The sequence below is a fragment of the Tachypleus tridentatus genome, chromosome 5 (assembly GCF_004210375.1).
Source record: "Tachypleus tridentatus isolate NWPU-2018 chromosome 5, ASM421037v1, whole genome shotgun sequence".
NCBI lineage: Eukaryota > Metazoa > Arthropoda > Merostomata > Xiphosura > Limulidae > Tachypleus > Tachypleus tridentatus.
The window spans coordinates 34867303-34882737 of record NC_134829.1 but is presented as its reverse complement, the minus strand read 5'-3'; the positions used below and the strand labels follow the sequence as shown (position 1 = coordinate 34882737).

The window sequence follows — 15435 nt, the reverse complement described above, 5'->3', positions numbered from 1 at the left end:
TTTAACCTGTTGACTGCCAAATATTTCAGCTGCTACAATACTACTCTAATGCTTCTTCATTTTGTAACTTTTTTGTGACGCCATTTTGGATCGAAAGTGAAACAATTTGTAAGTAGGTCAAATGCATGTATGGTTGAAGTTAGGTATTATTGAGAACGAATTAACTCGTCCGTGGCACTGTTACCGATCGGCTTGGACGAGTTATCTCGTCTACGGCACTGAACAGGTTAAAAAATATAACTGGAATGATAAATAAAACTTTCCTTCTGAAGAAGACGTTCCAGCATCAGAAATGGTAAAGCTACTAGGAACCAATGAACCCTAGATAGAAAGGTTCAAAAAGTATTCCCAGCCAAAGTTCTTAATTAAAAGTACCATATCTTCTGTTCTTTAGAATTTACAGTTAACTAAAACATCAAGATAAATACTATTTACTTATATCACATCAGAAGGTGCATCATATGCATACTTTGGTAAACTAATTAAGTGTGAAAGTAATAATAAGAATGTAAGCTTAAATATCAAAGTAACTCAAAAATTTAAATTGAAGCAAGGCAAGTACATTTTAGTTTATAAAATATTACATATGAAAAAGTTATCCTCACTGTAGCTTCTTCACACCCAAACAACTATGTATGGTGTGATAATATTTACCAAAAGCTGAATGAGTATTACTACAAGGAGAGAAGTTTATAAGATTGAAAAGATTTGTTAAACCATTAGAAAGATTAGTATCCAGATATAGACAATGGTCTTCAAATGCAGAAATTGAAGTATTCTATACATGGAAATCACAAGAATATACATTATAAATGATTGTTTACATTCAAAGTATTTAAGTTAATCAAATCACCAATTTCTATGTGAATTCAAATAAATCAGTACTAACCTTATTACAAAAAGTTCAGTATTTCATACAGTCTTGAAACCATGTAACCGTGGTGGTTTACAATATGTAATCATGTAACCATAGTGATTTACATAATATGATTTTGAAAGTACATAATGTATCTTTGCAAAATTTGACAAGCTTTTGGTAAACTTTAAAAACCTTTTATAGACAACAAAAATTATAATTTTAACTATTTTTACTAAAATAATATAGTGTCAGAGCATTGACTACTTGGTTTTCAAAATTTCTAAAACCTCCTAAATAGATACCAAATTTTTTTGTAGAGAAAAAAAAATTAGTTATTTTCTAAACAGTAACTATACAGGGTTGCTTCAGTTAACTGGCCTCCTAATCAATATCAGGAAATAATTATAAGTTACTATTTTTTTCTTTCTAGAATGGATGCAAATTGTAACAAAAAACCAAAGCCATTTATCCCAAATAACTTGAAGATTGTAACAGTATACATTTATTTAAATATTATTCTAGCATTTGTCTGGCTGGAACTTTTCTTGCAAATTTCTTGATCAAACACTATTAATCTCATTTTTTGAAGGGCCTTTGTCAAATGACTCCAGATTGCACAGTTACATACAGGTTTTTCAACTCAGAATCATTTAACCCATTTCTTTGCCTAATCAAACTTTTAATTGCAATGCATATGGTACAGGATAGCACAATGTCACTGTCATCACAATAAGAACAACTTCAAAAACAACAACACCTAACATACATGAAACTCCATAAACAAAATTAACATAGCACTAAATACAATGCGTGTTCTTTCTCAATTTTTTAGGTCTAAAATATACAAGCACAGGTCATTCAAAATTATATGCTCATTACTTTGTGAACATTGCATTCAGACATCTCTACATATTCAACTAAGTTTGCTTTAATTACAAGTTTACATTTACTCTCAGTTCATTTCATAAACTGCTATGAACATATTTTAGGTATTCTTCTCTTCTCTACAGGTTTTTATTCTTCACATTTGTGAGTGCCTTTGTATCAACTCATAAGTCTGTGTCATACATTAAACACTCATTACATTACTTTGAATGTAGTTTTATTAAATAAAGTTACATTTTAAAATATTTTCACTTCATTGTTATATGATTACTGAATTTGTGTCCACTGACACATGGAAATATTGCATTCCCATTTTATAATAGAATAATTATTACTACTAATACATACATGTATATATAGTAGAAATAAATTATTTTTGGAGCACTATAAAAAATTATACTCTTTCTCTATCCAATCATAAATGTACATTTCACTACTTCCATGTACTTGCAGCTTTCTACATTTAAAGTGTTTTAATAATAAATCTAACCAATGATATTTTTATTTCTTCTAGATATTTGTTCACAAAGTCAGGATACGAGGGCTGTTCAAAATACGTGGACTGACGTCATAAAACAAAATGTACTTTAATTAGAAGTTACAGGTCTGGGACCCCTTCAAGGTACTCTCCTCCCCAATGCACACACTTATCCCAACCGTGTTTCCACTTGTTGAAACAGTCCTGGTATGCTTCTTTTGTAATGTCCTCCAGCTCCTTCGTCGCATTTGCCTTAATCTCGGGAATCGTCTCAAATCTTCTTCCTTTCAAGGGTCTTTTGAGTTTGGGGAACAAGAAACAATCACAAGGAGCAAAGTCAGGTGAGTAGGGGGGGTGGGGAAGAACAGTGATCGCGTGTTTGGCCAAAAAACTCACGAGTTCTGAGGGCTGAATTTCGCAGCAACGCGGTGCATCTTCAATTTTTCGGTCAAAATCTCGTAACAAGATCCAACTTATATCCCACACTCTTCAGCAAGCTCCCTGACAGTCAGACGTCGATTTGCCCGCACCAGGGTGTTGATTTTGTCGACGTGTGGGTCGTCAGTTGACGTGGAAGGACGTCCAGGACGCTCATCATCTTCAATGGACTGTCGACCTCCTTAAAACGTTCATGCCACTTGAAACATGCCGTACGCTTCATAGCAACATCACCGTAAGCCGTGTTAAGCATAGCAAAAGTTTCAGTCGCAGACTTTCCAAGTTTAACACAAAATTTCACAGCAAGTCGTTGCTCCTTCAGGTCATTCATTCTGAAATCCGCCAAACGAAAAAATCGCACTTCACTTAAAACCGCGTAGCTAATACACAAATGAAGATATCTGCAATCGGGAAATGGCGTCGTCATCAGCTGATCTGTGCAAACCTAGCGACACCAAGCGGATTCCACTGGAACCAACTGGAGCCGCGCAATTCAAACAGTCCGCATATTTTTTGAACAGACCTCGTACACATTCAATATGACTTGAGGTCTGCTGATGTCACTTATCTAATAAAATGTAAAGGTATAAACAAACAATTATTACCTGATGTTTAAAAACTATTAAGTGGCAGCCTTTTATTTCTTATAATTATTTAATATATATAATATAAAGATTCAGTAATGGCAAATAAGCTTTCAAAATTTCCCATACTGTTTTAAGGACTGAAATCTTCATTAAACATTTAGATCAATACTTCCAGCACAGAAAACATGCTACTGATAAACTTGTTGTTTTAGTTTAGGTTTTCCTCAACAATAATAAATTCTTATTATAATGTGTTCTGAATACTATGTTACCCATTTAAATTTACCCAAAACAGAATACACCATAAAAACTGAGTTGTGAAATGTTTAAAACACAGATTTCAAGTAAATACTTTGTTAATCATTATTCTCGTGGTACAAAGTGAACAGACGAATCAGACAAGAACTAATAAATTTGTGAAATACAGTACCCATTACCAAGTATTTTAATAATATCATAACTATTCTCACCCAGTACAGGCTTAAACATGGCAGAAGAATGTTAACAAAGATACTTGAAATAAAACTCTAAGTGGTATAAATATTACGTTTAGAAAAGCATCTAAGTATCTCACTTTTATAGACCTACAAAGATAATATCATTGATAAAATCTGTTTGGAATTTAAAGTACCAATCAATTGTAAGCAAAAGTTATTTAAAAACAAATCTCTATAAAAAAGAAGTTGAGTGTGTCTCACCTGTAAATTCTTGATTGTAATTTTTGAAAATAACTGGCAAATACTGTCTGTGTATATTTTTTGTATCCCAAAATATAATATCCTGTATTAAAAGTTCAATAAAGTTACTGTTTGTTGAATTTTTCTGTATAGCTACTAGAGGGCTATCTGCTCTCGTCACCAATAATTTTGGATTGATAGATTAGAACACAGGTTCCCAACCTTTTGATCATCAAGAACTCCTTTTATCTTATTGTTTTCACGTATTTTAAAGATTCTGATTACAAAACAAAGTTTTTCTTAACTAATTAAACCCTCAGCTTTTTGCGTGTTATTATTTTGTGTATTCTACGTCCTGTTAAACATTATTCAATCACAGAAAAGACTTCACAAACTCCAAATATTAACTTTATAGACCCCCAGAGGTCTGGGGACCCTAGGTTTGGAACCACTGGACTAGAGGTAAAGCAGTTAGTCAACACTACCTAGAGCTAACTATGAAGATTATTATTTACCAAGGAATAATGGGATTGACTGTAACATTACAATGCTACTATGGCAAAAGAGGGCAAGTATTTTTAGCAAAAGATTTCAATCCCAAGATCTTCAGATTGCAAGATGAAACCCCTAACTCATTATTGAATTTCTGAAGTTTATATTCGTGTATACAACACATTTTAATACCAGAAATAAATTATCCTTACACCAAATTGTTATTATTTAATTAGACAATATGTCACTTTCTTATATCATTTGAAGTTTTGTACTGATAGTTACAACCTGTTTTAGTGGAATGCTCCTGAAGAAACTGTAAAGTAAAACACTGAGAGTCTAATTAAACAAAAACAATTTGTTGTTATAAGGATGCTTACTTTTGGTAGTAAAAAAGCTCTAACTATCATGCAATGTCAGACCTCAACAAAATAAAACAAACTTGGACCAACAAGGCATATAGTACTTTTTAGTGATAAAAGATGAAATGTTGATAAGAACATAAAATAAATAGTAACATCTCCCACTTGGCAAGCTTTCTGTTTGCTTCTTTTCATTTTAAAGTGGTTTTCAGTCAGTGTGATCAGTTGCTATAGCAATTTTCAATTTAGCACAGTTTTTAATTGGAAAATATCTACCTACCAGATGCACATGTGTGAAATGTGCCATATGCTCAACTTATGTTGTGGTCACCTCATGGATGTATTCTTTTGTGAATCAATATATATATGCTCTTATTTTCTGGATTTTTTAATGTCTCATAAACTTCATTAATATTTGAGTATCTATTTAATGCTGTGAGACACAGTTAAGTATTTCTACATCCAAAAATTTGTGGTCAAGAACTAATACCATGCTTAGTAACACTGGAAAATTAATTTTCATTTAACATAATATTTTTCAGAAACACATTAACAACACTAGATAGATGATGCTGGTAACACTAAACAACAAAGAAAGAGATACAAAATTTTTCATGTATAGTATTACCTGTTTGTTTTTTTCATTAAATGTAAAATATTTAACTTAAACACTCCTCCAACTAAAAGTTGTTCTGAGAACAACACTTGGTAATGGGTAGATTATGAAAACAATGAGTACATTTAGCATGACTTGAAATAGGATTTTTGTTCATTGACGAATGTTTACCAGTTACTTCAAATAGTACTCTCTAAAGTGTAATATATGTTGCAAAAAATAATTCACAAGTTGTTTGCTCTTAGCAGATAAATAGTAAGTCAACTTGAATTTTTCAGTCTATGATTTTGATAATTATAGTTTCTCATAGGAACTAAAATAATAAAAGAACTGAAACTGCTTGATTGCATTATTTTTTACTCACTATATTAAATCTTGGGGAATCCCACTAAAAAAATAATAATGATAAAAAAAGCAAAGTAAGCCACTATAACATGCTTATGTATTGGTTGATCATCAGTTTGTTTTCTTTTCCCCATAAATGTTGAGCTACTAGCCAATTTTTTTATTTTATTTTTTTATTAAATAACGTTTAACCACTGCTTACAACTGGTTAGTATGTTTATAATCATAAATGTCAGCCTCCTGACACCACTGCCTTTTTCCCAGCTAGTCACAGCTACTTTCAAGTTTTACTTTATGCATATAAAGGAACAAATTAAAGAAAAAGTCAAACAAGTTTAAACAACTGTATTTTTCAAAAACATTATAATTTAAGTAATTACTTCATTTACCCTATTAGAATAATCAATCCTTGTAGTTTCAGGATAACTTGAGGAGGAGGAAGCCTTTTCCCACTGGTTCAATAAATCGGTCATCTCACGTCGTCTTTCACCTTTGGTTTTGGCAGAAATTCCATTACCCTCCCAGTCTTTCTGAGCATCCTGCAAAGTCTGTTCCTGGGCATAATAGCTGTTTGTTCCTAAATGTTTATAAAGGCAAAGCAAGAGAACTTGTACTTGAGCATGAAGATATTACAGAACAGGACTTGTCTATAAAAAGAATGATAAAAATAAACAAACATATATATACACACATTTTACATGGTTCACTCTACCTTCTCACATATTTTTCATCCTAAAGTGATCCAAGTACTCGTGGTGTTTTATAACCATCCTGAAGAATTTATATCATCTCAAGTACGATGTTTTGAAGTTTAATTCAATACACAGTTTATATAATTATACAAGTTTCACTCTACAATAACTATAGCCATGAAAATAGAAGTACCTGCTTTTAACTCATTAGTACCTATACCATGGAAATAAATATGTAACTCTTGTTGTTGTATTAGTGGCCAAGTAATATTTCAAAATATACCTTAGAAACCCAGTTTTCGCTATACAGTCAATCTCATTTTGGAACTATAATGTTCTTTATTTCAATCAGATGGACAAAAAAATAACAATAAAAACAGCACCTGTGAGAAAAACAACCATCTGTAATTACAGCACACACTCAGTCAGGGGCTGAAAGTCAGCACACAGGCATTTGCCCAGGATTCTGACATTAGAAAGGGGTCCACTGAAAGAATAAATACACACACTTTTGCCATATTAAACCATGATGTAACAGTTTTCAGAGCACTTTCTAAATGTGTTTAGTGTCATTTTTCCTATTATCAACCATTCTTTCCTTTATCCCGTCTTCTCACTTTCTGTTGGTGGGAGAAATGTCTGATGTAATATGATTGTATGGTAAGCTGAATGAATCTAGTAGGACTATGTTGTTGGTAGCTGCAAATAAAGACCTACATGAAAAGAAAAACTTGACTTTGTATGCTGTTTACTTGAGAAACAAAACTGAGTGTTTTGAGTAACAGAAAATTCAGAAACAAACCTGAATCTCAAAAATCGAGAAGTACAAAGGAAGAAAATCTTAAAAACTACAAGCTCAATCACTAATTAAACACTGTTTCTGGCAGTGAGACAGCTGATGAAAGTGCTTCTAATGGAAGTGAAACATTATCTTTCAGTTGAAAACTACAGAAAGAGAGAAGGAATTGAAGGAAATGGAACTCACTAAATATTCACTAACTAGAGGTCACAAACATCTGGTGCCATACCTGCTCAGTTAAATCAGGAATTTTGGTCTAGTATAAAGTAGAACTGGGCAGTTCATGAAATCTGATAATAAATTAATAACTGGTCACTTCAATCAGTTAAATTAAATAATCAAGTATTTTTACCTGAGGCTTGGAAAGCTGGAATAACAAATTAAATTAACCTTGAATTAATTTAATATAATGATATAAAATCATAGCAATAATATTTTGATTACTTGAATAGCTGTAATAATTATCAGAAACATTAATTTCAGTTAACTGATTATTTTACAACACTAATCAAGGTTCATAGATACATGATAATATCAATCAAACTCAGCACAAAGTAACCCTAACGAATTAGTTTCACATTGCAACATTATACTTCAAACCATAAGCTTTGTCTAAGCTTGGGGTTGTAAACTTATTGTAAATATATATTAAAAACTGCACAAAAGGCTTTCTTCTGGCACAAATGGGAGTGAGTAAAAAATTCCAAGCATAAATGCTGCAGATTAAATAGTAGAATATATTATTAAACTACACAACAGCAAAAGTTCCACTACCATTTAAGGTGAGGACCTGGTAAACATTGTGGCCAATTCATTACTCATGGTCTAAATCAACACAAACTTAACATTCTAAACACTTAAAACTGTACCATTCAGACATTTTTTTTCTCTTTCAAAGAAACAATCACTTTCATATATACAAAATAATTAACATATCCTTGTGGCACATCAGCAATACAGACATAGTTCCAAGTTATAGGAGAGCCATTCATTCACCAAAGACAGTACTTTGACTTTTATTTATAATGCCACTGATATTTTATCACCACTAAAATTCTAAGCTAACTTTTGTTTTAAACAACCCTTTCAATTAAAAAATATTCAAATGAACTGCCACCAATAACACTATGCAACAAAATGTTTACTTGTTCTTGTTCCTGGACAGAAAGTGTTATTTCCCAATTACTTATGCCTAAAGTAAATGAAGAAGACCTATTTTTCTCTTCAAACTTTGCTTTTGTGATGTGGGAACGTATAATGAAAACATGATGGGAGACTATATTTGGGGGCTGATATGCAAAAGTGATTTACATTACAGTCCTAAATCTCAAAACACTACTCACTTCTAAACATTTTTGTATAACTTTAGAATAAATACATGTAAATCGTGATTCATATCTTGTTTTATTCAAACCTTATGTAAATGAAAATGCACAAATTTGCCTGTTTTTACATAGAAAATAGGTTAATTTCTAAATTTCATTATCCAAGTCATAAAAGCAAAGTTTTAAAGGAATAACGGCCATTTTCTGTACTTTTACAACATAAGCAAGAAATAACACATACTATCCAGGAACAAAATTTGTGTTACACAGTTTAATTAACTCCATAATTAGTGACCAGAAAAAATAAAACTAACATTGTCACAACATTACATAAACTCACAAAATGCCAGAAATATCGAAGCAGTAATCCTGGCAGATGCATGAAACAAAAAAAGATTTATTTATATAATTTACAGAGAAAAAACAAAGTATAAATAAATGGAATAAAAACTTAAATTTTATCACTAAAAATAACTGAAAAATTTGACTTTTCAGTGCTATCCGTGCCCAAGAGTTACAGACAGTACAGACTGTTATAAAACAAGTACTACATACAGAGATACATGTAAGCATCAAATACATAGAATTTCTTAAACTGTAAAATAATACATCAAAACATGACATTGTTGTTTCTATGAATAATATCTTAAATAACTAAAATATTGTTAAAATACCAGCATTACTCTTATGTATTTATATAACTGGAATATAAATTACTATTAAAATACAAAATCCTAAGAGAACAAGTAAAATATAAACCATTTATATAACATTCTGTAAAAATAATATTTGAATATTAATTTCTGAATTCTGTTTAACTGATATAAATGATTTACTAAATTGTTTTGTATAAAATTTATGTTAAAAGAGACAATAACCTTTTCACTATGGGATCAGTATAATACAAGTTCATCTACACATTTACCCATGTAGAGTACTTGCATTATAACTTTTGATACAGCATGTGTATTTTCACAAAATTTGGTAGATTTTAGTAAAAATTACAAGTTTTTGTACATAAAAAATTTTATAGTGAGATGTTTATGCTAAATATTTGTTTGTGAAAATAGTGTGTTTCATTACTAGTCTTGAGTGAAAAAGTATTTCATGTTATGATTAAGAAAATTATTCTTCATCCCAAAAACCTCAAATATTATTCATGTAATCCCTCAAACCTCCTAAATACATTTCAAATGTTTGTTTTCAATAAGAGTTTATATTTTATTATTTTTACACTCTGTGTGGGATCTGTCACTTCAACCTTATAACCATCATAAAATAATTAGAAAATAAATAATTTTTTTTCCCCACACCAGAATGACTACATATTATAATACAAAAATACAAGTGTTTAGTCTAAGTAGCTTAAGTCTCATAACACTATATATTTATTAATTTTTAATATATTGATCTTCAAGTCATGCCTGGCTAACACCATAGAACTTGAGCATTGATGTAATGCATGTGCACTCATCACGTTATGCATCGACTAACATAAAACTGACCTTTAGTCTTCCTTGTCTTTGCTGTGTTTTAGTGGAATAGTATTTTGTAATACACAGTCACATTTCAATTATTATGCATGTATACTGATTATTACTATTTAAAAATAACTTATTTTTCTTAAAATATAAAACAATAAATCTAGAAGTATTGAAAAAAATTCTCTTCTCGCTGTCACATTTGAACTCAGTTGCTGCTGGACATAGCTTGCTAAACCTTTTAACATTTTGTATGTGGAAGATTATATTAAACAAATTTTTTTAAAGTTTTATATATACAGTTGAATAACCAAAAAATAATAAATAACTATACTGATATCACAGAATTCCATTATAATTTATTAAGCTTAATAACTAAGTTGTATTTAGATTTTAAAAATATGAAACTCTGAACAGACTAAAGACAACATACCTTCATGAAACCTTTGTTCTAAAGAACGTGGTAGCCTTTCCAGATATTAAACTGGCTGAGAAAACCATAAAGGTGACATTCTAAGCTGTCGATTCTTTATTCACATCATATATTGTAGTAAGACTATATAAGGGACTGTTTCAAAACAATGTGAAGGGTTGAGTGGGGCTACTGTGTTTGATTCAGTACACAAGCCATATGTCAACAAATTAAAAATATGTTTTTATTTTATATTCTAACTTAATATTATTGAGTTCCTAATCTGTACAAAACTATAGACTCAGTATTTTGACATCACAAACATCTAATTTTAAACATTGCTGCAATCAATGTACTGTGAAACTCACTAAAATCTACAATTAGGTGTTCTTGTAATATTCACTTTTAAATTAAGAAATTAACTCATATATGACATTAAAGTTTAAATTATAATCTACAACTCAACTCCAAACTTATTTACATAAATTCATAAAATAGTAGTTCAATAAAAATTTTGAATGCGAGTCAACAAACACTATAACATGGCCTTTGACCTATGACCTGTTGTGAAACCTGAAAAGTGTTCTCATCTAAGCTAAGTGTTCTGATATATATTTTACAAATTTTAACTCACTGTGGATAGAAGCAGTTGTACTTGAAGAAGCAGCTTCAGCTATTGTTGTAGTTGAGTTCACAACCCAAGTATCCTGTTGTAACGGTTCACTGACCTGTTTACTCTGTGCAGAGCAAGTTACTGACTTAGAAGTTGTGACTACTGGTACAGTTTGGATATTACTCTTATCTAACACTACAGCTTTCACAGCCACAGCACATGTTTCTGGAATTCTCTGCTGTTGTTGAACTTTACCATTCTTATCACACATTGCCTTCTCAAATAATGCACACCGTGCTGCCAGACAGAGGTCAGCTGGATCAACATCCTCTTGTGACAGCTGGGAACATGATGAAAGAGGTTCAGGAATGTCTGATGAAAAACAAGAACCTCTAGTTTTGTCTACCAAAGATAAAATACAGGATCTTCAAAACATGTTTAAGCACAAAATGCAAAATACAACACATTTTCAAAAAGTCTGCAAGTTATTATATATGCATGTATTTGAAATGAATTTAGGTATGTTTTTCAACAGCTACATGCCATATAGTTAAAAAATTTGATGATGCATTCTGTAAAATAACCAGAAAGATAGGTTTGATCACAGAGTGCTTTACTGTCTCCACATGAGCTAGACTGAATAGACCAACCACATGACCATTTTTTACTCATTTAAAGTCATTATAGTTGTGATGCTACTAATGTTTAATAAAGTGAGTGTATCTTTACAAAATTTGGCAGACTTTCACTAAACCTTACAAGTCTTGTATAGAAAACATTAGATGTTTTAGTGAAGTATTATTAATAAACTGAAGAAAAGACCTGTCTGTGAATATAGTCTTTTGTTTTTGACTAGGCTGAGTATAAAGTGACTTTCATGCTAATATTAAAAATATTTTTGTCTCAAAAATCTCAAATTTCATTAACATAATCTCTAAAACTTCTTAAATACATTACAAATGTGCTTTATTCAGCAAAACTATATTTTATCTGTTATTTTTTCTACCCTAACTCTATACAAAGTTGGTTAATTCGACCAATGCTGTAACCATCAAAAAATATCAAAATGAATCTAAGTTATGCCTTTGTTCATTACAGAAAGACTTCATATTGTAGCATGAAACATTTGTATATCTTAAGTATATCTTTCAATTCATATCAGTATACATTTATTTATTCATCAATTTTGTTGCTTTACTACCCTTTGAACCCTGTCTAACTACTACTATCACCATTCAGAGTTAAAAACACTTGGGGAAAGTAGGGCTCAAGTTACACTATTGAATTACATCACCGAAAAGCCACTCCGAGCTGCTCTCATGCATATCTCATGAAATATTACATTATTTATTTTACTTAGTCTGACCTAAACTAAAGAGATTTATATTTTTACATTTTAATTACTTTTATAATCTATAATAATAAAGGAGCTTGTGCATGAGGGTGTGTGAGTGATCACCACAGCTCCAAGAAAAAAAAAAACAGAGACATAAAACTCTGTACTCATACAAAAGGATTCAGAGGGTATGCACCTAAGTATTATTTTTTAGCTTTTTTTCTGTAATAATCAAATAACCTATCACTGTGTTTGTGACTGCCATGTAGCTCTGAAATTGAGGGTATGCACTTTGGTATTTGTTTTATGTAACTCAAATATTTGTCAGTTTTTGTGCCCTATAACCCTTTATGCATCATAATTATACTTCCTGAAAATATATGAAAGTATATTTTTTTCCAATTCTCACCGAATGAACATTATGTGAAGGTTTTTTGCCAAATATTTTTTTCAACAAAAACATGAGAAGAAAAATATAAATCTAATAGTTAAAAAAAAGTTGAATTGAACTAAGTTTGAGGAACAGCAACAAACAATGAAAAGAAAAATATGAATCAGAGAATATTGGAGAATTCAGAGAATTAAAGTAATTCAAATAAAAATACAGAAAGAAAAAATTAGCCTGAGAAGCTAAATTAAAACTTTATTTTTTAGAAAGCATTGAATTAAGTTTGGGAAAAACAGAAACATCTTTCTGAGGTAGTTATATTAGTAATTAAGATAATGGAAACATTTGACTGGTGTATCATGTGCTAGTAATAAATAAACAGACACTTGAAAAACAATAAATAAAGTACTTACCTGGACTTTTTTTTGCTGTTGACACTTAACCCTGCTTTTTTTTTTTATATCAATGACAATAGTGCAGAAAATTATTTCACTAAATAATACACCAAAGAACATAAAATAATAATAGACAAAAAGCAATGTCCCATAACTTTCACAATTTGTCTAGCTTTCTTACTATGTGATTAAAGCTGTAACAAATTTATCCAAGCTACCTGAATATGTTCTCCATGGGATCAGAGCTTGTACTATAAAAAAAATATATATATATATATATAATTCTTTGTTCAGAAAACAATATAATATAATACATCATTTGATATATGGAAACCATGGCCTTCTATTGGTTATAAATAATATAGTATTAAATGTAAGAGAAAACTATTAGAATACCCTGAAAAAGGGAATGTGACAGGTACGTATGACAAGAGGGATCTGATTTTCTATTTGACAGCTCCATAATCAAACAATGTTGAAGGCAAATAAAACTATACTTCGTTTCAGCAATTATGATATTATAGTGAGTAATTTATGTTGAATTTAGTACTTATTTAGAGAAGAGGGGATGCCTGGAGAAAAATGTCAAATTTTTCAAACTGAGAAAAATTCAGGTTTTTTTTTTTTCTAATATTTCATTATAAAATTAAATCTCAAAACCTGTATACTGTTAAAATATGGATTATCAATTACAATTTATGGTAAATTAATTGGTATAACAAACAAAAAGTAGTTTAAGTTTTAAATGTAGCTCATTAAAATTCTTGCGACATTGCACAGTAAAAGATGCCCATGGTGAAAGGGTTAATTCATTACTGATACAAACCACACAAAGATGTCTGAAAAAATATTTATATTGTTTAACTTAACCCCACTAATAAGCTTTTATACATATACTTTAATAAATATACACTCTCCTATAGTGCAAAATCACCTTCTAAGTTTCATGCATTCTATTTACATAGCCAAACAACTTGAACCATAACCTTCCATTACAAAAACATGAGTGAAAAGTTATAATGAACTTTATGGAAGTAATGTCACTTGCTCCCATAGAATAAGTTACATGATATATTCATCCCAATATTTCACATTTAGCAATTAACAATAAAATTTGACCTTTTATCCTTGTTATCTTACAAACTAAAGAATCTTCTTTACAGGTGGCCAATTGACCAATTACCAACAAGTGAGTGTTCAATAAAATAATCAACTTGTCCAAATGATGATTAAATCAATTAATGACAAAAATAAGCTCGTGCTTTCAATCATTATTACTATTGTTCATTATTCCAATTATCCAGTAATCAAAATGATGAAATTAATTAATATCATGAAAATGGTTAATGAAAATTCTGATTATTACTATTCTTTATTATTTCAATGGCAGTTCATAAATTAGCAGATTCTACTAACTGCCCAACTCAATTTTTATAATAAACTTTTATTTATCTTCTACAATCAAACTGTTAAACACCTATAATGCTTGCAATACACTGCAAAACACAACCTATTAATTGTTGTAATTATATTGTCAGCTTTTTCTAGCAAAAATGTAAATAACATTACTTATCAATACAAGTTATGAGTAAGTTTAGTGATAAAGAACTGAGTGAAATATTCAGATGGAAGAAGCAAGTAGTTTTTGACAAAGAATACTGAACAAGTCAAGTTCTTCATCAAAAGGTAGCATTTCTGGAAACCAATCAGTGAGTTAGTTTGCATTTATTAGCAATCAAGGAAATTTTTATTCAATGTTATTAGTGTATTAGGCCTGGAACTTCTGTCAAAGTGAATATAGGCTAAAGGAATTAATTTGTTTATGTTATGTAGACTAGAGCTGGTACAATTTGAACCAAATAATCTAAAAGAACACATTAAATGATAGCCAGTGTTATAACAGAAGTTACCTGATATTTCAAACACATGATGATAGTGTACGAGATTGTTTTTAGAATTTTGCACAAAGATACACAAGGGCTATCTGCACTAGCCATCCCTAGTTTAACAGTGTAAGACTAGAGGGAAAGCAAGTAGTCATCACCATCCACTGCCAACTGTTGGGCTACTCTTTTACTGATGAATAGTGGGATTAGCCATCACATTATAATCCTCCCATGGCTGAAAGGGTGAGCATGTTTGGTGTTATGGGGATTTAAACCTGCGACCCTCAGATTACGAGTCAAGCACCTTACCCACCTGGCCATCTGGGCCGTACGAGATTAAACTGGGATTTCATTTTGAACACATTCTTT

General features: G+C 30.6%; 1 protein-coding gene across 1 annotated transcript in view; it reads right to left on the bottom strand.

The window, feature by feature from the left end:
* The window catches only part of LOC143250326 (uncharacterized), a 65767-nt gene that overhangs the window by 18629 nt on the left and 31703 nt on the right, over nt 1-15435 (bottom strand). The window contains exons 7-9 of the mRNA XM_076500778.1: nt 13399-13431; nt 11083-11463; nt 6129-6316 (exon numbers count right to left, since the gene is read on the bottom strand). Of these exons, the coding sequence (XP_076356893.1) occupies nt 6129-6316; nt 11083-11463; nt 13399-13431 (602 nt within the window). The remainder of the gene's footprint in view (nt 1-6128; nt 6317-11082; nt 11464-13398; nt 13432-15435) is intronic.